The following is a 17,861-nucleotide window of genomic DNA, read 5'->3' on the forward strand; positions in this document are numbered from 1 at the left end:
TTGTGACGTACTAGTAATACAGAGGCACAATAAACTTATAAGATAGAAACTACAGCTTCAGATCTATCCAGATAGATGGATAGACACACAAGTATATTAAAAAAAATCAAGGGGGAAAAAAATCCCCAACAATAGAGAATACCTCAACAACAGACCCTATGGACACCACAGTGGAGGAAATGTCAGAGATGGAATTCAGAAAGTTCTTGGTAAAGCTTATCTATGAGTTAAGAGAGCAGATAAAAAACAACATCAGAAAGCTAATACAGCAAATAAAATATTACCTCAATAATGAGATGGAGATCATGAAGAAGAATCAGTTGTAAATCCTTAAAATGAAGGCATCAAATTAAAAATTTGATGGAAAGCATCACAAACAGACTAAACCATGGGAAAGATACATACATTTGCAGGCCCTGAAGACAAAATATATAATCTTGAATGGGGGAAAAAAAGATGACTATGGAAAAAAAGATGTTAAAGGACCATGCAGAAAACTTTTTAAAAATATGGGATTTCATTAAAAAGCTAAGCTTAAGATTCTTCGGGAGAGATGAAGGCTTTGAAATACAGACTAATGTAATGCACAATATTTTCAGTCAAACAATATCAGAACATTTCCCATATCTTAAAAAGAACATGGAAAATTAAATACAGAAAGCATACAGGACTCCAGATATTTAAAAAAAATTAAAACACACCTACTTTAAGACATCATTTTGAAAATGCTTCGTATACAGAAAAATTATAAAATTTTAAAAGCAGCAAGAGAAAAACACTAGTCACATTTAGAGGCAAGCCTATCCAAATCTCAGCTGATTTTTTTAACCCACACTCTAAAAGTTAGGAGGTCTTAGAATAATATATACCAAGCTCTAAAGGAAAATGGGTGTGGACCTAGAATACTGTATCCAACAAAATCAAGGTTTACATTTGAAGATGAAATAAAAACCTTTCAAGGTAAACGGAAGTTAAAAGAATTTACACCTGTAAATCTGGCTCTATAAAACTTAATAAAATATTTCAAGAATGCACAGAGAATAAAAACCAAAGCCAGCAAAGGGAAAAACAACAATAGAAGAATACTCAATCAAAGGAGAATCTAATTCAACTTAAAAGCTAGAAATAACTTAAAATGACAGGAAATAAAAAGCATCTTTCAATAACAACACTCAGTGTGAGCACTCTTCAAATGACTCCACCTAAAACTGCTGAAATGCTGAGAACTTTTTGAACTCCAAAGGAAAGAATCCTTTAACATTTCATCAAGATTTTCTACAATTCTTTTTCTTTGTTTAATTGTGACCTTAATGGTACATGAACATTTATACAATTCATGTTTTATTTTCTACCATTTTTGAAGGCAGCTATTTTTCATGGGTTAGTTTTTTGTAAACTAGGATGTTTTGATTAGTATATTTTGATTTTGTTTTTAATTCTTAATTTTTTAATTTATATACACATATATTCTCTTCTCCTACCTGTTTCTTCTGATACTCTCTTTTCTTCTGCAAACTGCAAATCTATTTTTTTCTATTTTACTGTTTTTAAAAGTTTATTTATTCTTCTCTCCTCCTCCCTTATAATCATTACATTGTATATGACTTCTCTCCTTTCCCTGTCCACAATTTGAAATTATAAAACATTTGGAAACTTTCTATTTTTATAGTAGGCAATAACTGATCATATCATTTCTCTTTACTGTGATAATTAACTTTTTTGACATCATAGTGGGAACTATTTGGTTTAATGCTGCATATTGTTGTTCTTATTATTTGTATTCCCCTAAACAGTGATATGATGGAAACCTTCTAGAACAATAAAGTCCACATGGTTGAAACTCTCCTACCTGAGATCCATACTATTAGATGGGTAGACAAACAAACATGAAAAATCAAGGGAAAAAATTGCCCCAAACAAACCAAGATACTTCAATAACAGAATTCATCAATACCACAGTGGAAGAAATGTTAAGTAAGGAGTTTAGAATGTATATAGTTAAATTTTATCTGTAAAGTAAATGATGGTATAAGAAATGAAATTCAAGAGAAAATACATGAAGTTAAAGATCATTTCAATAAAGAGGCAAAGATTCTAAAAAAACAACAACAACAACAACAAAACAAGCATAAATCCTCAAAATAAAGGAAATAATAAATGGAGTTAAAAATTCAATAGAATGTATTACCAACAGACCAGACTGCTTAGAAGACAGAACATCAAGCAATGAAGACAAAATATATAATCTTGAAAATAGATTTGACCATGGAGAGGATTTTCAGAAATCATGAACAGATCTTCCAAGAACTATGGGATAACATAAAAAACAAATTTATGATTCATCAGGATAGATGAAGGTGCAGAGATACAAACCAATAAAGTGCACATTCTTTTCTATAAAATAATATCAGAAAATTTTCAGACCGAATGAATAAAATGGAAAATCAAATACAAGAGGCTCATAGGACCCCAAATATACAAAATCACAACAGACCCAAGGCATATTATAATGAAAATTCCTAACATACAGAATAAGGACAGAATTTTAAATGCTGTGAGAGAAAAAAATATTAGATTACATATAGGGGGATAAAAATTCCAATCTCCGCTGATTTCTCAACCCAGCCCCTCAAAGCTAGGAGATCCTGGAATAACATGCATCATGCTCTGAAAGAAAGTGGGTGTCAACCAAGAATCCTATACCCAGTAAATTTAAGCTTCAGATCTGAAGATAAAATAAAAACCTTCTATTATAAACAAAAGTTAAAAAATTTGCAACTAGAAAGCCTGCACTACAGAACATTGCCAACAAAATATTCTATGAAGATGAAATGAAAAAAAAATCAAATCCAACAAAGGTAGGAACTACAAAAAAGAATATAGGAAATCAAAGGAGAAACTAAGGGATCATGGGAGGAATAGATGAACTCTAGATAGGGCAAAGGGGAGGGAGAGAAAGGGAGGGGCATGGGGGTAAGAAAGTGGAATGAGATGGACATTATTATCCTAAGTACATGTAGGAAGACACGAATTGTGCGACTCTACTTTTTGTACAACCAGAGATAGGAAAAAATGTGCTTTATATATGTAATATAATTTGTAATAAATTCTGCTGTCATATAAAATAAATTAGAAAAAAAGAGAAACTAATTCAATTTAAAAACTAGAAATAAACCCAAATGTCTGGGAATACAAAGCACATCTCAGTAATAACCTTGAATGTAAGTGGACTAAAGTCATCAATCGAAAGACATAGACTGGATGATTGAACTAAAATAGAAAACTGAACAATGTGCTATCTCCAAGAGACTGAACTCATAGGAAATGACATCTGAAGACTGACGGTGAAAAAAATGGAAAAAAATCATTTCATTCACATGGATCATGTAAATAAGCTGGGGTTTCTATCCTCATATCAGATAAAGTCCACTTTATCCTCATATCAGATAAAGTCCACTTTATCTGAGAAGGGACAAAATTAATGAGAAGGGACAAAAGTCTCTATCCTCATCAGATAAAATGAACTTTATCGGATATGAGAAGGTGCAAAATTAATGAGAAGGGACAAGGAAAGCCATTTCATATGTATTAAGGGGATCAAACATCAACAAAACAATCACATATTTATACCCAAACAATGGAGCATCTATGTACATCCAACAAATCCTTCTCAATGGAACCAACCTAGGTGTCCCTCAATAGATGAATGGATAAAGAAAATATTAAATAGATACTCATGGAATATTACTCAGCTTTAAAGAAGAGAGAAGTTATGGCATTTGCCAGTAAATGATGAGAGTTGGAGAATGTCATAAGCCAATCCCACAAAACCAAACACCAAATGTTTTCTCTAATATGTGGATGATAATTCACAATAAGGTGTGTGAGTGTGTGTGGGGGGGCACTAGGGCAGAATAGTGTTACCTTAGATTAGGTAGAGGAAGTGATGGGGAAAGAGGGGAGGGGATGTGGGGATAGGAAAGATAGTAGGATAAAACAGACATTATTACTACATGTATATATGTGACTACATGATCAATAGGATTCTGCAACATGTACACTCAGAAAAATGAGAAATTATATTCCATCTGTGTAAGATATATCAAAGTGTATAAATTCATTCTACTATCATGTATAACTAATTACAACAAATTAAAAAATAAAATAAGTTTATGCTAACTTAAAGAAGAAGAAATAAACCACAATTCAATAATACTTGGCACTTTTAATATGCCTATGTCACCACTGGATAGATCTTCAAATAATAACTAAATAAAAAAGTTATAGAAGTAAAACATACAATTGATAATTTAGACTTAAGACATATATGTATGTATACATATAATATTTCATCCATCAGTGACTGAATATACTTTCTTAGCAGCACATGAATCCTTCTAATATAGAGTCGTTATGTAAGCTTTCACATATGTTGGCATACAATTGTAATATTACTGTAACATATTTTTGGCATCTGTAAAGTTATGTTTTTCTGTTCTTTCTTCCTGATTAGACTTGTTTATTTTAGTCCAATTTTAGCTGTATTCTTTTTCTTAATTTTATATATTTTGGCACCTACTCTTATTTTTTTCTCCTACTACATATTTAAAAAATAATTTGTTATTCTAGCTTCTTTTTGATACTAATAATTTAAGTTATAATTATTCTTCTCAGTACTGTTACATTTGAGATATTTTGATATTTTAAGCTTTTTTTAGTACTTAGTTCAAAGCCCTTTTTATTTACTTATCTTGTACTTTCTTTCTTGACCTCTCAGATATTTAAAAGTGTTCCATTTAATTTTGAAGTATTTGACCTGTGAGAGTAGGTGAATGATTTCTAATACAATAAGTAATGCACAGTCTGCATGACTTAAAAAAATACAACAAAACCACTGAATGTAAATGGTCTAAACTCTGATAAAAATAATAATTAAAAAAAGACAGATTGAATAAAAAATTAAGACCCAAAAATTAGTTGTCTCCGAATGATTTACTCAAAAAGAAAGAGATCTGCAGTATCAAGGTAAAAATTTTGGGGAAAAAAATCATTCACATGGTCCTCATAAACAAGCAGGGGATTCCTATCCTCATATAAGATAACATGGACTTCAAACCAAAGTTAATCAGAAAAGACAAAGAGGGCCATTTCATACTGATGAAATGAAAGGAGAAGAAATAAGGAGTGAAATAAAAAACACTTAGCAGTAAATGAGAACAGCATTACAACATATCAGAACCTCTGGGACACTATGAAGGTGGCCCTAGGAGGTAATTTCATAATATTGAGCTCATTTAATGAACAGAAAGACACCAAACAAATAATCTAACATTACATTTCAAGACTCTAGATAAAGAAGAACAAATCAGTATGAGTGCCAATACTAGATGGGAAATAAAATCAGAGCCCAACACATTGAAATTGACATTAACAACAACAACAAAAAAAATAAATAAAAAATTAAAAAAAATTAATGGATCAAAGAGTTGGTTCTTTGATAGAATATGAAATTCATAAATTTTTAGTCCAGCTAAATAAAAATGCAAATTATTCAACCCATAAAGACAATGAAAATATCACCAGAAACACTACAGAAATATAAATGAGTACTTTGAAAATTTATGCTTCAGTGAACCAAAAAATCTTGGTGATATTGACACATTCCTAGTGACATATGATCTGATCAAATTGAACCAGAGGGATATAGAAAATTTAAGCATAAATTTCTAATAATAAAATTTAATAAGTCATCAAAAACCTACCCAAAATGAAAAGTATAGGACTCTATGGATTCTCCTTTTTAAAGACTAACATCAATCCTCCTTGAACTATTTCACAAAATAGAAAAGGATATGAAAACCAGACAAAGACACATGAAGGAATGAAAACTTCACACCAATATCCTCAATGAACATAGATGTAAAACGTTCTTAATAAAATACTGGCAAATTGCATACAAAAACAAATTACAAAAATAGTTCACAATGGTGAAGTGGGTTTTATCCCAGAGATGCAAAGTTGGTTCAACATATGGAAATCAATAAATGTGACACATCACATAAATAGTTTTAAAGACAAAAAACACATAATTATCTCAAGTTGCAGACAATGTATTTGCCAAAATAGAGCTTCCACTCCTGTATAGAATACTGGAAAAACTAGGGATAGAAGGAAATTTCCTCAACATTGTAAAAGGTATATATGACAAATTAAAGACAAGCATCATTCTAACTGGAGAAACTGAAATAATTCCCATTAAAAAGAGGGGCTTGACAAGGATATCCCATTTTACCACTTCTGTTAAACAAGGCATTTATAAATAGAAAAAGCAGCCAGCAAAATTCATTTGGAAAAGTAAGAGGCTTAGAATAGTTAACAATTCTTAGGGAGAAGTATGAAGCAGGATGTATTACAATACTAGGCTCTAAATTATACTACTGAGCTCTAGTAACAAAAACAACATGATACTGGCACCAAAATAGGCAAAAATGCCAATGGAACAGAATAGAAAACAGAAAAACTCACATAAAAAGTTACCTCGGGACTGGGGTTGTGGCTCAGCAGTAGAACACTTGCCTCTCATATGCAAGGCCCTGGGTTTGATCCTCAGCACCACATACAAATAAATAAATAAAAGGTATTGTGTATAACTACAACTAAAAACAAACAAACAAATACATACATACATACATACAAGTTACCTCATATTAGACAAAGGTACTGAAAATGCACACTGGAGAAAAGATAGCCTCTTCAGCAAATGGTCTTGGGAAAAGTGGGAATCTATATGTAATAGAATTCAAGTTAATTCCTGTTTCTCACCCAGCACAAAAATCAACTCTTAGTGGATCAAAGACTTAGAAATTATACTAGAAGACTTGCAACTACTAGAAGAAAATGTAGGTCTAACGCTTCAACACCTTGGCACAGGAACTGACTTCCTGAACAAGACTCTATAATAAAAAAATGAATAAATAGGGGCTGGGGTTGTGACTCAGAGCACCTGCCTGACACATGTGAGGCACTGGGTTCAGTCCTCAGCACCACATAAAAATAAACAAACAAAATAAAGATATTGTGTCCATGTATAACTAAAAAAATATTTAAAAAGTGAATAAATGAGGTGGCATCAAACTAAATATCTTCTTCACAGCAAAAGAAACAATCACACTGAGATTAGCTCAGTGGCAAAGCATCTGTCTTGCATTTGTCAAGTCCTGGGTTTTACACTGTGTTCCAAAAAAATAAAAGAGCATGAAGACATAATCTACAGAATGGGAGAAAATATTTGCCACCTGGACATTTTGTTAATTTCTAGGATATACAAGGAATTCAAAAAGCTTAACACTCCCCTCAAGGAGGGGCAGGAATTATGTTTCATACTTAAACTTAACCATGACTTCTCCACCAATGGTGCCAAAGGTGTTTACACAAATAGGAACAAGATGCACATCTGAAGGAAAGCAGATGTGTGCAGTCAAGGGTCTTACGCAAAGTGAAGGAGATTATCAAGTGGCTAGTTGTCATGACTTTACTGCATTCATTTTCCTTTTCCCCAAAGCAAACCAATGGTGGAGCAATTCATACCATAAAGGTAGAGAAGACAGAAATTCCCTGAAGCAAAAGGAGCCTTGGTAGTTTCTGGGAAGGTATCTTTCTTTTTCCCCTTTACTTAGAGGAAAAGCACCTCCAGTTCAACTTGAGGCAATCTTACCCCATCTCCTAATTTTCCAGTGATTAGGCTTCAACAGGCTTATCAACCAACCACTTTGTATCCTCTATAATGGAAGCAAAATTACACAGAGTTCCAGGCCTGCTTATGAAGATTGAAGCAGGTGCACTCTCAGGTCCCCTGCTAGACACCAAATTTGATACAGATGTTTTGGTCCTTGTTCCGATACAACAGTAATGAGTACAAAGTTGAGAGAAAAAGGAAAATCGAGGTTTTATTGCTTTGCTACCAAAGGAGAAATTCAGGGGATTTCTGTTTTAGAATCTGTGTTTTTAATTTTCAGGGGTAAAGGGGACCAGGCGATTTCAACGGGTACACTCCAGGTGTCCCTACATAATTTACTTGTAGTCCTGAGAGAGAGTTTGTGTCATTTCTTAGATCTTTTTTTTTTTTTTTTTTTTAGTTTTATTTGTTATTTTCATTATACATGACACTAATTTTTGACATTTATACCAATTTGGAGTACATGGATTTCTTCATTTCTGTGGTACAGGCTCTGAAGGATGGAGAGCTTGTTTAATGGAAGAAAGGTCAATCTCATTTTCTTTATGGCTATAAAGACATAGTGGAAATAGAGAAAAAGGGAAAAAAGTTAGTTTTAAAATAAGCCACAGTGATAGAACAGCAAGGGTTATGATCAAAGCATGAAGTGGACTTATTTCCCCCCGCCCCATAGGAAGGAGCAAATAAAACACAAGGAAGTTCAGAATTGGAGGCATTGATGAAAATTGGAGAATTTAGATCGAGCTAGGCATAGTGGCACATGCTGTTAATGCTGAGTACTTGAAGTAGGGCAAGAAAGTCACAAGTTCAAGAAAAGCTACATACTTAAGACAGGGCATAAAAAGAATACATTTTGGCTTAGGCTGAAGCAGGTCAATTTTAATGGTATAGAAGGAGGGAGGGAAATTAAAGCCAAGTTTTGTTAAAATTATCTTGTTCTTGCCACTGGGTAAAACGCTGTCCAGTAACTATTTATGAAAGAATAATTGGGAATATGCAAAATCAGTGCCTTGGTTGTTACAGATAAAATTGGGAGCACCATATATGTGATAATAGGGGGTTAGTCTTTGCAGTAAACTTCTGGAGCTTATTCACCCATTGCACTGCTTATGGAGTTTGAATTGTTTGATGTTTTTTCTTTTCATTATATTGACAGTGTTATTTTTATTTGTCTCCAAATAGTGTTTCATAAATATTTTACACTTTACATGAAACAGTGTATTATATAAAATAGATTGACATAAATTGACTGGTAAATATTAGTGAAACATATCAGCCATGGTGCCTTGCATGCATGTGTGTTTATTCCTTAGGAACATTTACCCTTACTTTTCATGTGAATATATATTACTTTTTATTGATAACCTACAACATTGAGTAAACCTACAACATTGAGCACTTTCCTATGTGATCTTATTCTGCTTAATCATTTTGTATGTTTATTACTTTTATCTTTTTTAACATATTTCACTGATAATTCATTTCTATTGATACTCTTTTCATATACATATTTTCTCTCAGGTAGCATTATCTCTTTTCACCTCCTCTTACCTTTTCATGGACTTTTAAATTTTAGTGGAGTTTAATTTATCAGTTTCTTCTTTGGGCTTGTTTAATTTTCTCAAAAAAAAGAAAAAATCTTAAGGGACCAGAGGGGATATTAAGCTCCGAGAATTAAAGCATATTATTCCCATGCCTCATCTCCAGAGAATGGCTTTTTCTGGAGCTACTCTTCATCAATTAGAATCTGGAATGTGTGAATGTATATTCTTCTGCGAGTAGGTTTTCTTTTTGAAATGTGTTTCAAACAGACTCCTTACCTAAGTGAGCTAATAAGTTATTTTATTTAATTTAAAAGTAGTGCTTCTGTCCAACTCCCATTTTTATGTGTTTAATAATTGTTTTCCTTTTGTAAAATCTTTGGTTTTCTTTGATGAAAATAGACTGAGAGAACAATTGTTAGAAGCCTTGATTGTATAGCCACCAGCCTCTACTACCTCCTTCCTTTGTATGGTAGCCAGTTCTTTCTTGTGCAGTTCTGTCCAGAGTCCAGATTTTTCTTGTTTGAATATTATCTCTGTAATATGACATAGAGACAATGGTGATTCCATGTCCGAAAGGAAAATAAAGGAGTAGCCCACTAAAGGAACGGTAAGAAAACTCCCAGTTCTTGAAAGCCAAGGTAAAGCTCTGATAAAATGCAAAGGTCCCTTGAAAAGAAGAAACAGGTTTAGAAGAGCTTCAGCTAAGGATGTATTATTCTGACATCATTCAGGCAGGGTTTGAATTGCGTCTACTGTTATTCTATGTCTGTGTGGGGCCTGGAACTCTGTCTAGTAATGAATTCTTGGTGTGAACTGTTCAACTGGGTCAGCAGTCATAAATGAGGGGTCGTCCTTCTACAGCCTCACAGCACTTTGTCTATCATGCCTCTGGAACTCTGGAGTCTTCTCTGCTTGTAAGGTCCATGTAACTCTGTAGAGGCCTCTTCTGAAGTGCAGGTCATGCAGAACTCTAGAAAGCATGCTGAAATACCTAGAATGCCAGATAGTTAAGAATATGTTTAGCTGGGAATACTGAAATGATGAGGGTAGCTCATTGAAGAAAGGGTGAATCAGCTGTAGAGAGACTGTGTCCTGCCTAAAATTATTTTTACATTCATCTGATCAAGGACCACTGCTTTGACCTCATGACCCTATGACCCTTCTGGGACATGCTGTGGCAGATGAGCCAGCAGCTAAAACTTCTGGACAGTGTCTGCCAGGAGCTATTACTGGATATTTCTATGTCTCCACAATTTGTGTTGAGTACACAAAAAGTCAAAGAGTAGCTTTGTTGACTGAGGACATTAGTTCTTCCTTTCTCCTCAGGGTTCATTCATTTTCTCTGATTCTTTCACAATATGAGAAGCAGGATTTTAAATTGAAGATCCCCATTCCCTCATTCTGACTGCTCACTGAGCTGACATTGAAGCCTTCAATTTTGAACTCTTTCCACAAGTCCTCAAATATCTTTTTTCCTTTCCCTGCACTATTTGAAACTGGCATAGTGATTTAATTGTTATTTCCCCACGAATAATGGATGATCCTTTCAAAAATAATTGTTTTAAAGAGGATAATGTTTCTCATGGTAAGAAAGGAGAGAACATTCACTGGATTCTGCCTTTCCCACTTTTGACTTTCTTGGGCGTGGTCACTTTATCAGAATATCTTTGACAACTGTTATGCATTTATCTAGGATGTCTCCCAAATCACACATGTTGTAATCATGGTCCCCAGTTGCAGGAAGGTTAAAAGATAGACTTTACATTGTTTCATGAGTGCTCTATATCTTCAGTATATTAGTCTAACTGGACTTGTGGAAAGACAGAACTGGTTGGAGGAAGTAGGTCACAAGTGTAGCCCTGAATCTGATTACCTTCTCTCAGTAATTTGGTCTTTCTTTACTGCCTGGTTCCCTAAAGCTGAACACCTTTTCTCCATGTCCTTCTTCCATGATGTTTATGCCATGGTAGGAATGAGCCTACCACAAACTGCATTCTCTAAAAGTATGACGTAAAATAAATGTTTTCACCTCTAAGTTATTAGTTTTAGTTGTTTATTTATTTTTTTTTCAATTTTTAAAAAAGGGTTATATTTTTATTTATTTTTTTAATTTATTTTTTTATTGGTTGTTCAAAACATTATAAAGCTCTTGACATATCATATTTCATACATTAGATTCAAGTTGGTTATGAACTCCCAATTTTACCCCAAATACAGATTGCAGAATCACATCGGTTACACATCCACATTTTTACATAATGCCCTATTAGTAACTGTTGTATTCTGCTACCTTTCCTATCCTCTACTATCCCCCCTCCCTCCCCTCCCATCTTCTCTCTCTACCCCATCCACTGTAATTCATTTCTCTCCTTGTTTATTTTCCATTTCCCTCACAACCTCTTATATGTAATTTTGTATAACAATGAGGGTCTCCCTCCATTACCATGCAATTTCCCTTTTCTCTCCCTTTCCCTCCCACCTCATGTATCTGTTTAATGTTAATCTTTTCTTCCTGCTCTTCCTCCCTGCTCTGTTCTTAGTTGCTCTCATTATATCAAAGAAGACATTTGGTATTTGTTTTTTAGGGATTGGCTAGCTTCACTAAGCATAATCTGCTCTAGTGCCATCCATTTCCCTGCAAATTCTATGATTTTGTCATTTTTTAGTGCTGCATAATACTCCATGGTGTATAAATGCCACATTTTTTTTACCCATTCATCTATTGAAGGGCATCTGGGTTGGTTCCACAGTCTAGCAATTGTGAATTGTGCTGCTATGAACATCGATGTAGCAGTATCCCTGTAGTACGCTCTTTTAAGGTCTTCAGGAAATAGTCCAAGAAGGGCAATAGCTGGGTCAAATGGTGGTTCCATTCCCAGCTTTCCCAGGAATCTCCATACTGCTTTCCAGATTGGCCGCACCAGTTTGCAGTCCCACCAGCAATGTACAAGAGTACACTTTTCCCCACATCCTCTCCAGCACTTGTTGTTGTTTGACTTCATAATGGCTGCCAATCTTACTGGAGTGAGATAGTATCTTAGGGTGGTTTTGATTTGCATTTCTCTGACTGCTAGAGATGGTGAGCATTTTTTCATGTACTTGTTGATTGATTGTATGTCCTCCTCTGAGAAGTGTCTATTCAGGTCTTTGGCCCATTTGTTGATTGGGTTATTTGTTTTCTTATTGTTTAATTTTTTGAGTTCTTTGTATAGTTGTTTAGGTCATAGGAACTGAAAAGCTTACTGAAAGAGAAACTTTACTAAGTCGAATGCCCTGGTCCACTGTCCTATTTTTGTACCTGGTCATGGATTTGAGAACTGCTTGCTGAATAGCCTTGGTACCCACAGGGGCCATTCACTTGGATTGTCAATAGACTATCAGCCTCCTTATAAAATCTTCCTAGAAGACATCCTGAGGGTTGCAGTGGAGTCACAGGAAAAATTAGTTGTCCTGTGGCTTAGAAGCATCTCCCATTATTCAATTAATCTACTTATGTAACTGCTCCGTATGTATTCTTTCCTTAGCCTCAATTCACTGCAGATAGAATGTATTCTCCTATCTTAATTTTCTCTGAGTTGTGAATGCAAGAAGATTATCCCAAAGTTCCAACAAAACCCACACACAGTTGTGCATATAAAAGTTCCACAATGTATTTCAGTGAGTAAAAAAAGGGATGGGAGAATGTCTTAGATGCCAGGATTTTCTTGACTATACCCTTGGATCCTGCATGTGTGTTATATTCAGTACTGTTTCCCTTGGCTTGTCACCTTAGGACAAAATGAAATACAAAGGAAGACAAAGACAAAGAGACAAAAACAAACAAGGGACCAAAACAACAACAACAAAATAACTTGTTTCATGTTTAACTTTTCTCTAACTGTAAAGTATATTTTGTTTCTGTAGCTTCAAATGTAACAGATATAACCAAAACAACTGGATATAACTTGAGTTTTAGAAAATAACTTGCCCTTACATTATGTAAGAATATTATTTGGCCTTCTTCTACCCAAAAGTGTTTTTAGTGGTTTCTCATGTGTGCTCTATTTGGTAGCTTATTTTAGATAAAATTCCATGGTTTATCTGTAAGTAGAAAAAAATCTCTCTTCCATTTTGGCTGAAGAAAAACAAACTCGATTCTTTGAAATTGTGTTGTAATTAAATCGGTGAATTCCAGATATATTAAATAATCTGTTCCTTTTCTTTGAACCCTTGTAAGAGTCAGGCATATATATTATTATCTGGACATTTTAAGCTAACATTAAATCATGTGAGATATGGCTTGGCAAATCCTAGAATTATTCACATATGATTTATATTAATGATTTGTTATTGTGGAGATAGCACCAAAATTATATATTTTCTGGGAAAATGGGTGCTTTTGTTTGTTTATGTTTTGAAATATAAAATCAGCCCTGACTAGTTATGGAGTCCCTGTTTTAAATAAACAAATAAATGAAAAATAAATAATATTTCAGTGGATATTTTTCGGTGGTAAATCTGTAAATTGACACTAGTTTCAACCCCTAATAAAAAACAAAACAAAACTCACTAAATGCGAATATTTTTATGTATTTACTCATTTAAAGGGGTCTTTTCTCCTTTAAAACTATATGAATAAAATTTGGAATCAGGGAGGTCTGAGCTAAATGACTTTTAGTTAAATTAATCTTGAACCTACAAATAAAGTCTTTGAAGAACCACATGTTTTGTTTCTTTAGAGGCCTATTTTCAAGATGTGGGTTTGAATTGTGGACAGTCACTCCTGAGAAAGAAGCCTAGGGAAGGACAAGGGAAGAAGACATGCTTGGTCTCCAGTTGTGTGGCCCAGGTCAGGGGCTGCATTAAATTTACCTCCTAAAGTACTTCATGTTTAGAACTTGCAGTCTTCCTTTTCTATCTTTCACATCTGTGTTTAGCATATTTACCTACTTTACTTCCTTTGCTTCTCACAATAGTCAAATTTAACTCTACATTATATATATATACCCATATATATCTCCTATATTGAGAGCCTCCCTTCCATTCTTACACTTTTGTAAATTCATGCCATGACTGCATGACCTGCAAGATTGAAAAAGTTTTCTTTTTGAAAAAGGAGCATAAAAAATCTTGGTAATCTAGACTTCTGTTGGGGATGTTTTGGGCTCACTGAACATTGCTGAAGAAATGAAACATGCTTTGTTTACTTTATGTTTAGATGTTCCATTGTCTTTAAGTACTTGAGAAATGCACATCCTTTGTCCCTAACAACTTAGCTAGCCCTGAAAGGATGCAGTAATTAGGGCAGATTCATTCTGTAGAATGCTAAAGAAAGCCTACTGACATATACTTTAGAGCATAAGAGACATGTAAAGCTAAACAATTGCATAAAACTAATGTATTTTTATGAGTAGACTGACATTGGGCTTTACATTTTATTATATTTTGACTTGTCCACTGGTATCACGGCAGTGATATGTCCTTCTATGTCAATTGAGACTTCATACCAATCTGCTCTTGCACAGATTTAGCCTTATTTGCTTGGCCCAAATCCTCTCAGATTTTCTCTTTAAAGATAAACATTTTCTTGTTTTCATTAAGAACATTGTCAAGAGTTTTCTAAATAACCTTTGGAAACCATCATATTTGATACAGAATCTCTTCTTTATAACTTTTTTCTTGTGCTTCTCTTTGGACAATGAATGTTCTGCCTGTTGTTTACCAGAGGTGTTTGCTTTATTATTGGAGGTCATGAAGCCGACTGCAACCTGTAGGCTTTCTTTTTATTTTGCTTCCAGTTCCCAGACACAAACCACAAAAGTTCCATGAATTTTCAGTTAAGGAAACAACAATCATATGATTGAAATGTCTGAAAATTATGAAATAGATCTCAAAACAAATTATAAATAACAAGGGAAATTGAAGAATGTTTAAGACTCACAAATGTAATTCTTGTTTATTTTTTATGTTTAAATGTGATTATCTCTATAGTGTCTTTTTAAAAAGGCTCAATCCCCATAGATTTATAACTTTTTTAAAAACCAAATTTATTATTTTACAAGAAAATTTATCCATTTTTATGTATAGAAAGTTACAATTTTATGTATGTGCCCATAAAATAAATATCATTTCATTGACTTGATTATGTCTTCTTAACATGTGTCTATGACTCTTCTTATTTATAATAACTCTTGCTCTGAAAATTGTTTTAATTTATTTTGAACTTAATGTTTATCCTCCCCACCCCACCCCCAGAATTACAGGACAAATAAACTTTGGTAAATATCAGGTTGTACCATTTAGTGTACATTTCAGAAAATGTCATAAAAGAAAAATACTATTATTACTATCAGATTATTTTGGTTGTTATGAATCAATATGTGAAAAACTCTTAAGAGTAATATGTGTAAATTTGAAATGGTAAAAAAGGATTGACATTGCTGCTTGTTATTTTAATAACATTTATAAATCCCATAATATATTTTAAACTCACAGTCTTCAATGAATGTTCCCCTTAGGTCTACCTAAAAGTTTCTTATATCATTGTTATTGAAACAAATTGTCAGATGCAAATATGAGCACAATGCAGGAGAGGTTACACACCATGCATTGGATTCTGTCATCAATGTTGGTATAACTGCCTATAATACTGACAACATTGGTATCAAAACAGTGGTAAAGAAAACTGCAAAACAAATAGGGGGAAAAAACTCCTTGAGGACTATCAGATAACTAACTGATTCTTCTTTGAGAGAAAAGGGAGCAGCAAATGCAAGTATGGGAAGAGAGAAGGATGAATAGAAGAGGAAGTAGAAAATAAAGAGGCAAAAAGGAAAAAAAAAATAAATGATTGAAATGGTAGGAGTCACCTATACGAAAACCTTACCAGATGGAGAAAATTTTGTTAAATGTGCCTATGTGGAATTCCCTGCAGATTAATCGGTATTTTTAAAATGTACGCAATCCTACAAAGTGACTGTCATACATTTTATGACAAGTATTTCACTTCTAAGGAAAATAATCAGTATTCTTGCCCCCTTTAGAAATATGTTGTTATATTCTCAGTAAATTTATTATTTCCCCAAAATGCTGCCAGAACGTTTTTTTAAGAGAGAGAGAGAGAGAGAGAGAGAGAGAGAGAGAGAGAGAGAGAGAGAATTTTTTAATATTTATTTATTTTTTTTTTTTTTTAAAAGTTTTCGGCGGACACAACATCTTTGTTTGTATGTGGTGCTGAGGATCGAACCTCGGCCGCACGCATGTCAGGCTAGCCCGCTACCGCTTGAGCCACATCCCCAGCCCCCAAAACGTTTTTGTAGAAAAAAATCAAGCTTATAATACATGTGCTAAGCCCCTCATTAAACTGTTGTAAAACTAGTTTGATATCTGTCATCTTTCAGAAAGAAGTTTACTTATCTACATAAAATTTGGTGTTTACTAACCTTAGTTCTATTTATAGTGTGAAAGAATGACTTAATATACTGCCTCCTTTTTGTGCACCAATTGTCGATATTTTTAGACACTTCTCATATTTTCAGTGTGTAAGCTAAACAAAAACTATAATTCTAAACTAAAAGAATACTCAGATAATATTTTAAGTGTTTCAGAAAACAAGAATGAAGTTGATCATGGAAATGAGGTTCTATAAAAATTATTTTGTACCTTATGTGTTGGTTCTGAAATGAGATTTTTTAAAAATTTGAAAGAAATACAAATACATCCGCAAATCTTTTGCACTGAAAATGGTATTTATTAATTAAAAGCCTAGGCATTTTTTTTCAGTATGATTGTTACTGCATTAAAATTTGAAGTGACTATTTTCAGATTAATTGGATAAAAAGTCCCCTAAGAAATAATTTTACCCTGTGTTCTTATGTTTTTCTGAAAGGCTAACACTTTGTAAAAAATTTAAAAAAAGAGAGAGACATTGAATTTACTGATGGCTAATATACTTTTAATTTTGGCTTCAGCCATTGCAATTTATTAAAAAGCCAATAAATTCTTAAAAGGCAAGGTACTATTTGTGATCAAGGCAAATAATATGAAAAATTTAGGCACAGCCCAGGATGTGTAGACAGGATAGTTTCCACTTTGGTAGAAGCTAAATTTAACCCACATATACATATAAATAACTAATACCTAATGGCATTTTGGTTTTGCTTACTTATTTTTTAAAAGTCGTATTTTTTATAGATATAGTCTATTGTAATCCTTCCTGAACCTTCATTGGCTAGTTTATTGGACTTTACAAAACAATATCTAAAGAAAGCGCTTTGTGTATGAATTGGCCTTGAATGTTTTCATTGGGCATGTTGTTTAGGATTGCAGATTTGTGGAGATTTTCATAAGGCCAAAGGTAATGCACTAGTTGATAAAATAGAAATAAAACTGAATAGGTCAATTAACAAAAACTATGAATAATCATATGGTCAGTGTGTTCTTTACTTTCCTTATTTATTAATTAGTCTCCTTATTTATTATTTATCTTATTTCAGGAACTAGTGACATTCAGGGATGTGACCATTGATTTCTCTGAAGAGGAATGGGAATGCCTGGAACCTGCTCAGAAGAATTTATACAGAGATGTGATGTTAGAGAACTAT

At 33.4% G+C, this 17,861-nt stretch overlaps 1 protein-coding gene and 1 long non-coding RNA gene across 2 annotated transcripts in view; one reads left to right on the forward strand and one right to left on the reverse strand.

The window, feature by feature from the left end:
- Positions 1-17,861, forward strand: part of LOC139707300 (zinc finger protein 420-like) — a 105,973-nt gene that overhangs the window by 65,095 nt on the left and 23,017 nt on the right. The window contains exon 2 of the mRNA XM_071618405.1: positions 17,754-17,861. This exon is cut by the window's right edge and continues 19 nt beyond it. Within this exon, the coding sequence (XP_071474506.1) occupies positions 17,754-17,861 (108 nt within the window). The remainder of the gene's footprint in view (positions 1-17,753) is intronic.
- LOC139707305 (uncharacterized) overlaps positions 1-17,861 on the reverse strand; it is a 127,932-nt gene that overhangs the window by 7,793 nt on the left and 102,278 nt on the right. The window lies entirely within an intron of this gene.

The sequence above is a fragment of the Marmota flaviventris genome, chromosome 1 (genome assembly GCF_047511675.1).
Source record: "Marmota flaviventris isolate mMarFla1 chromosome 1, mMarFla1.hap1, whole genome shotgun sequence".
NCBI lineage: Eukaryota > Metazoa > Chordata > Mammalia > Rodentia > Sciuridae > Marmota > Marmota flaviventris.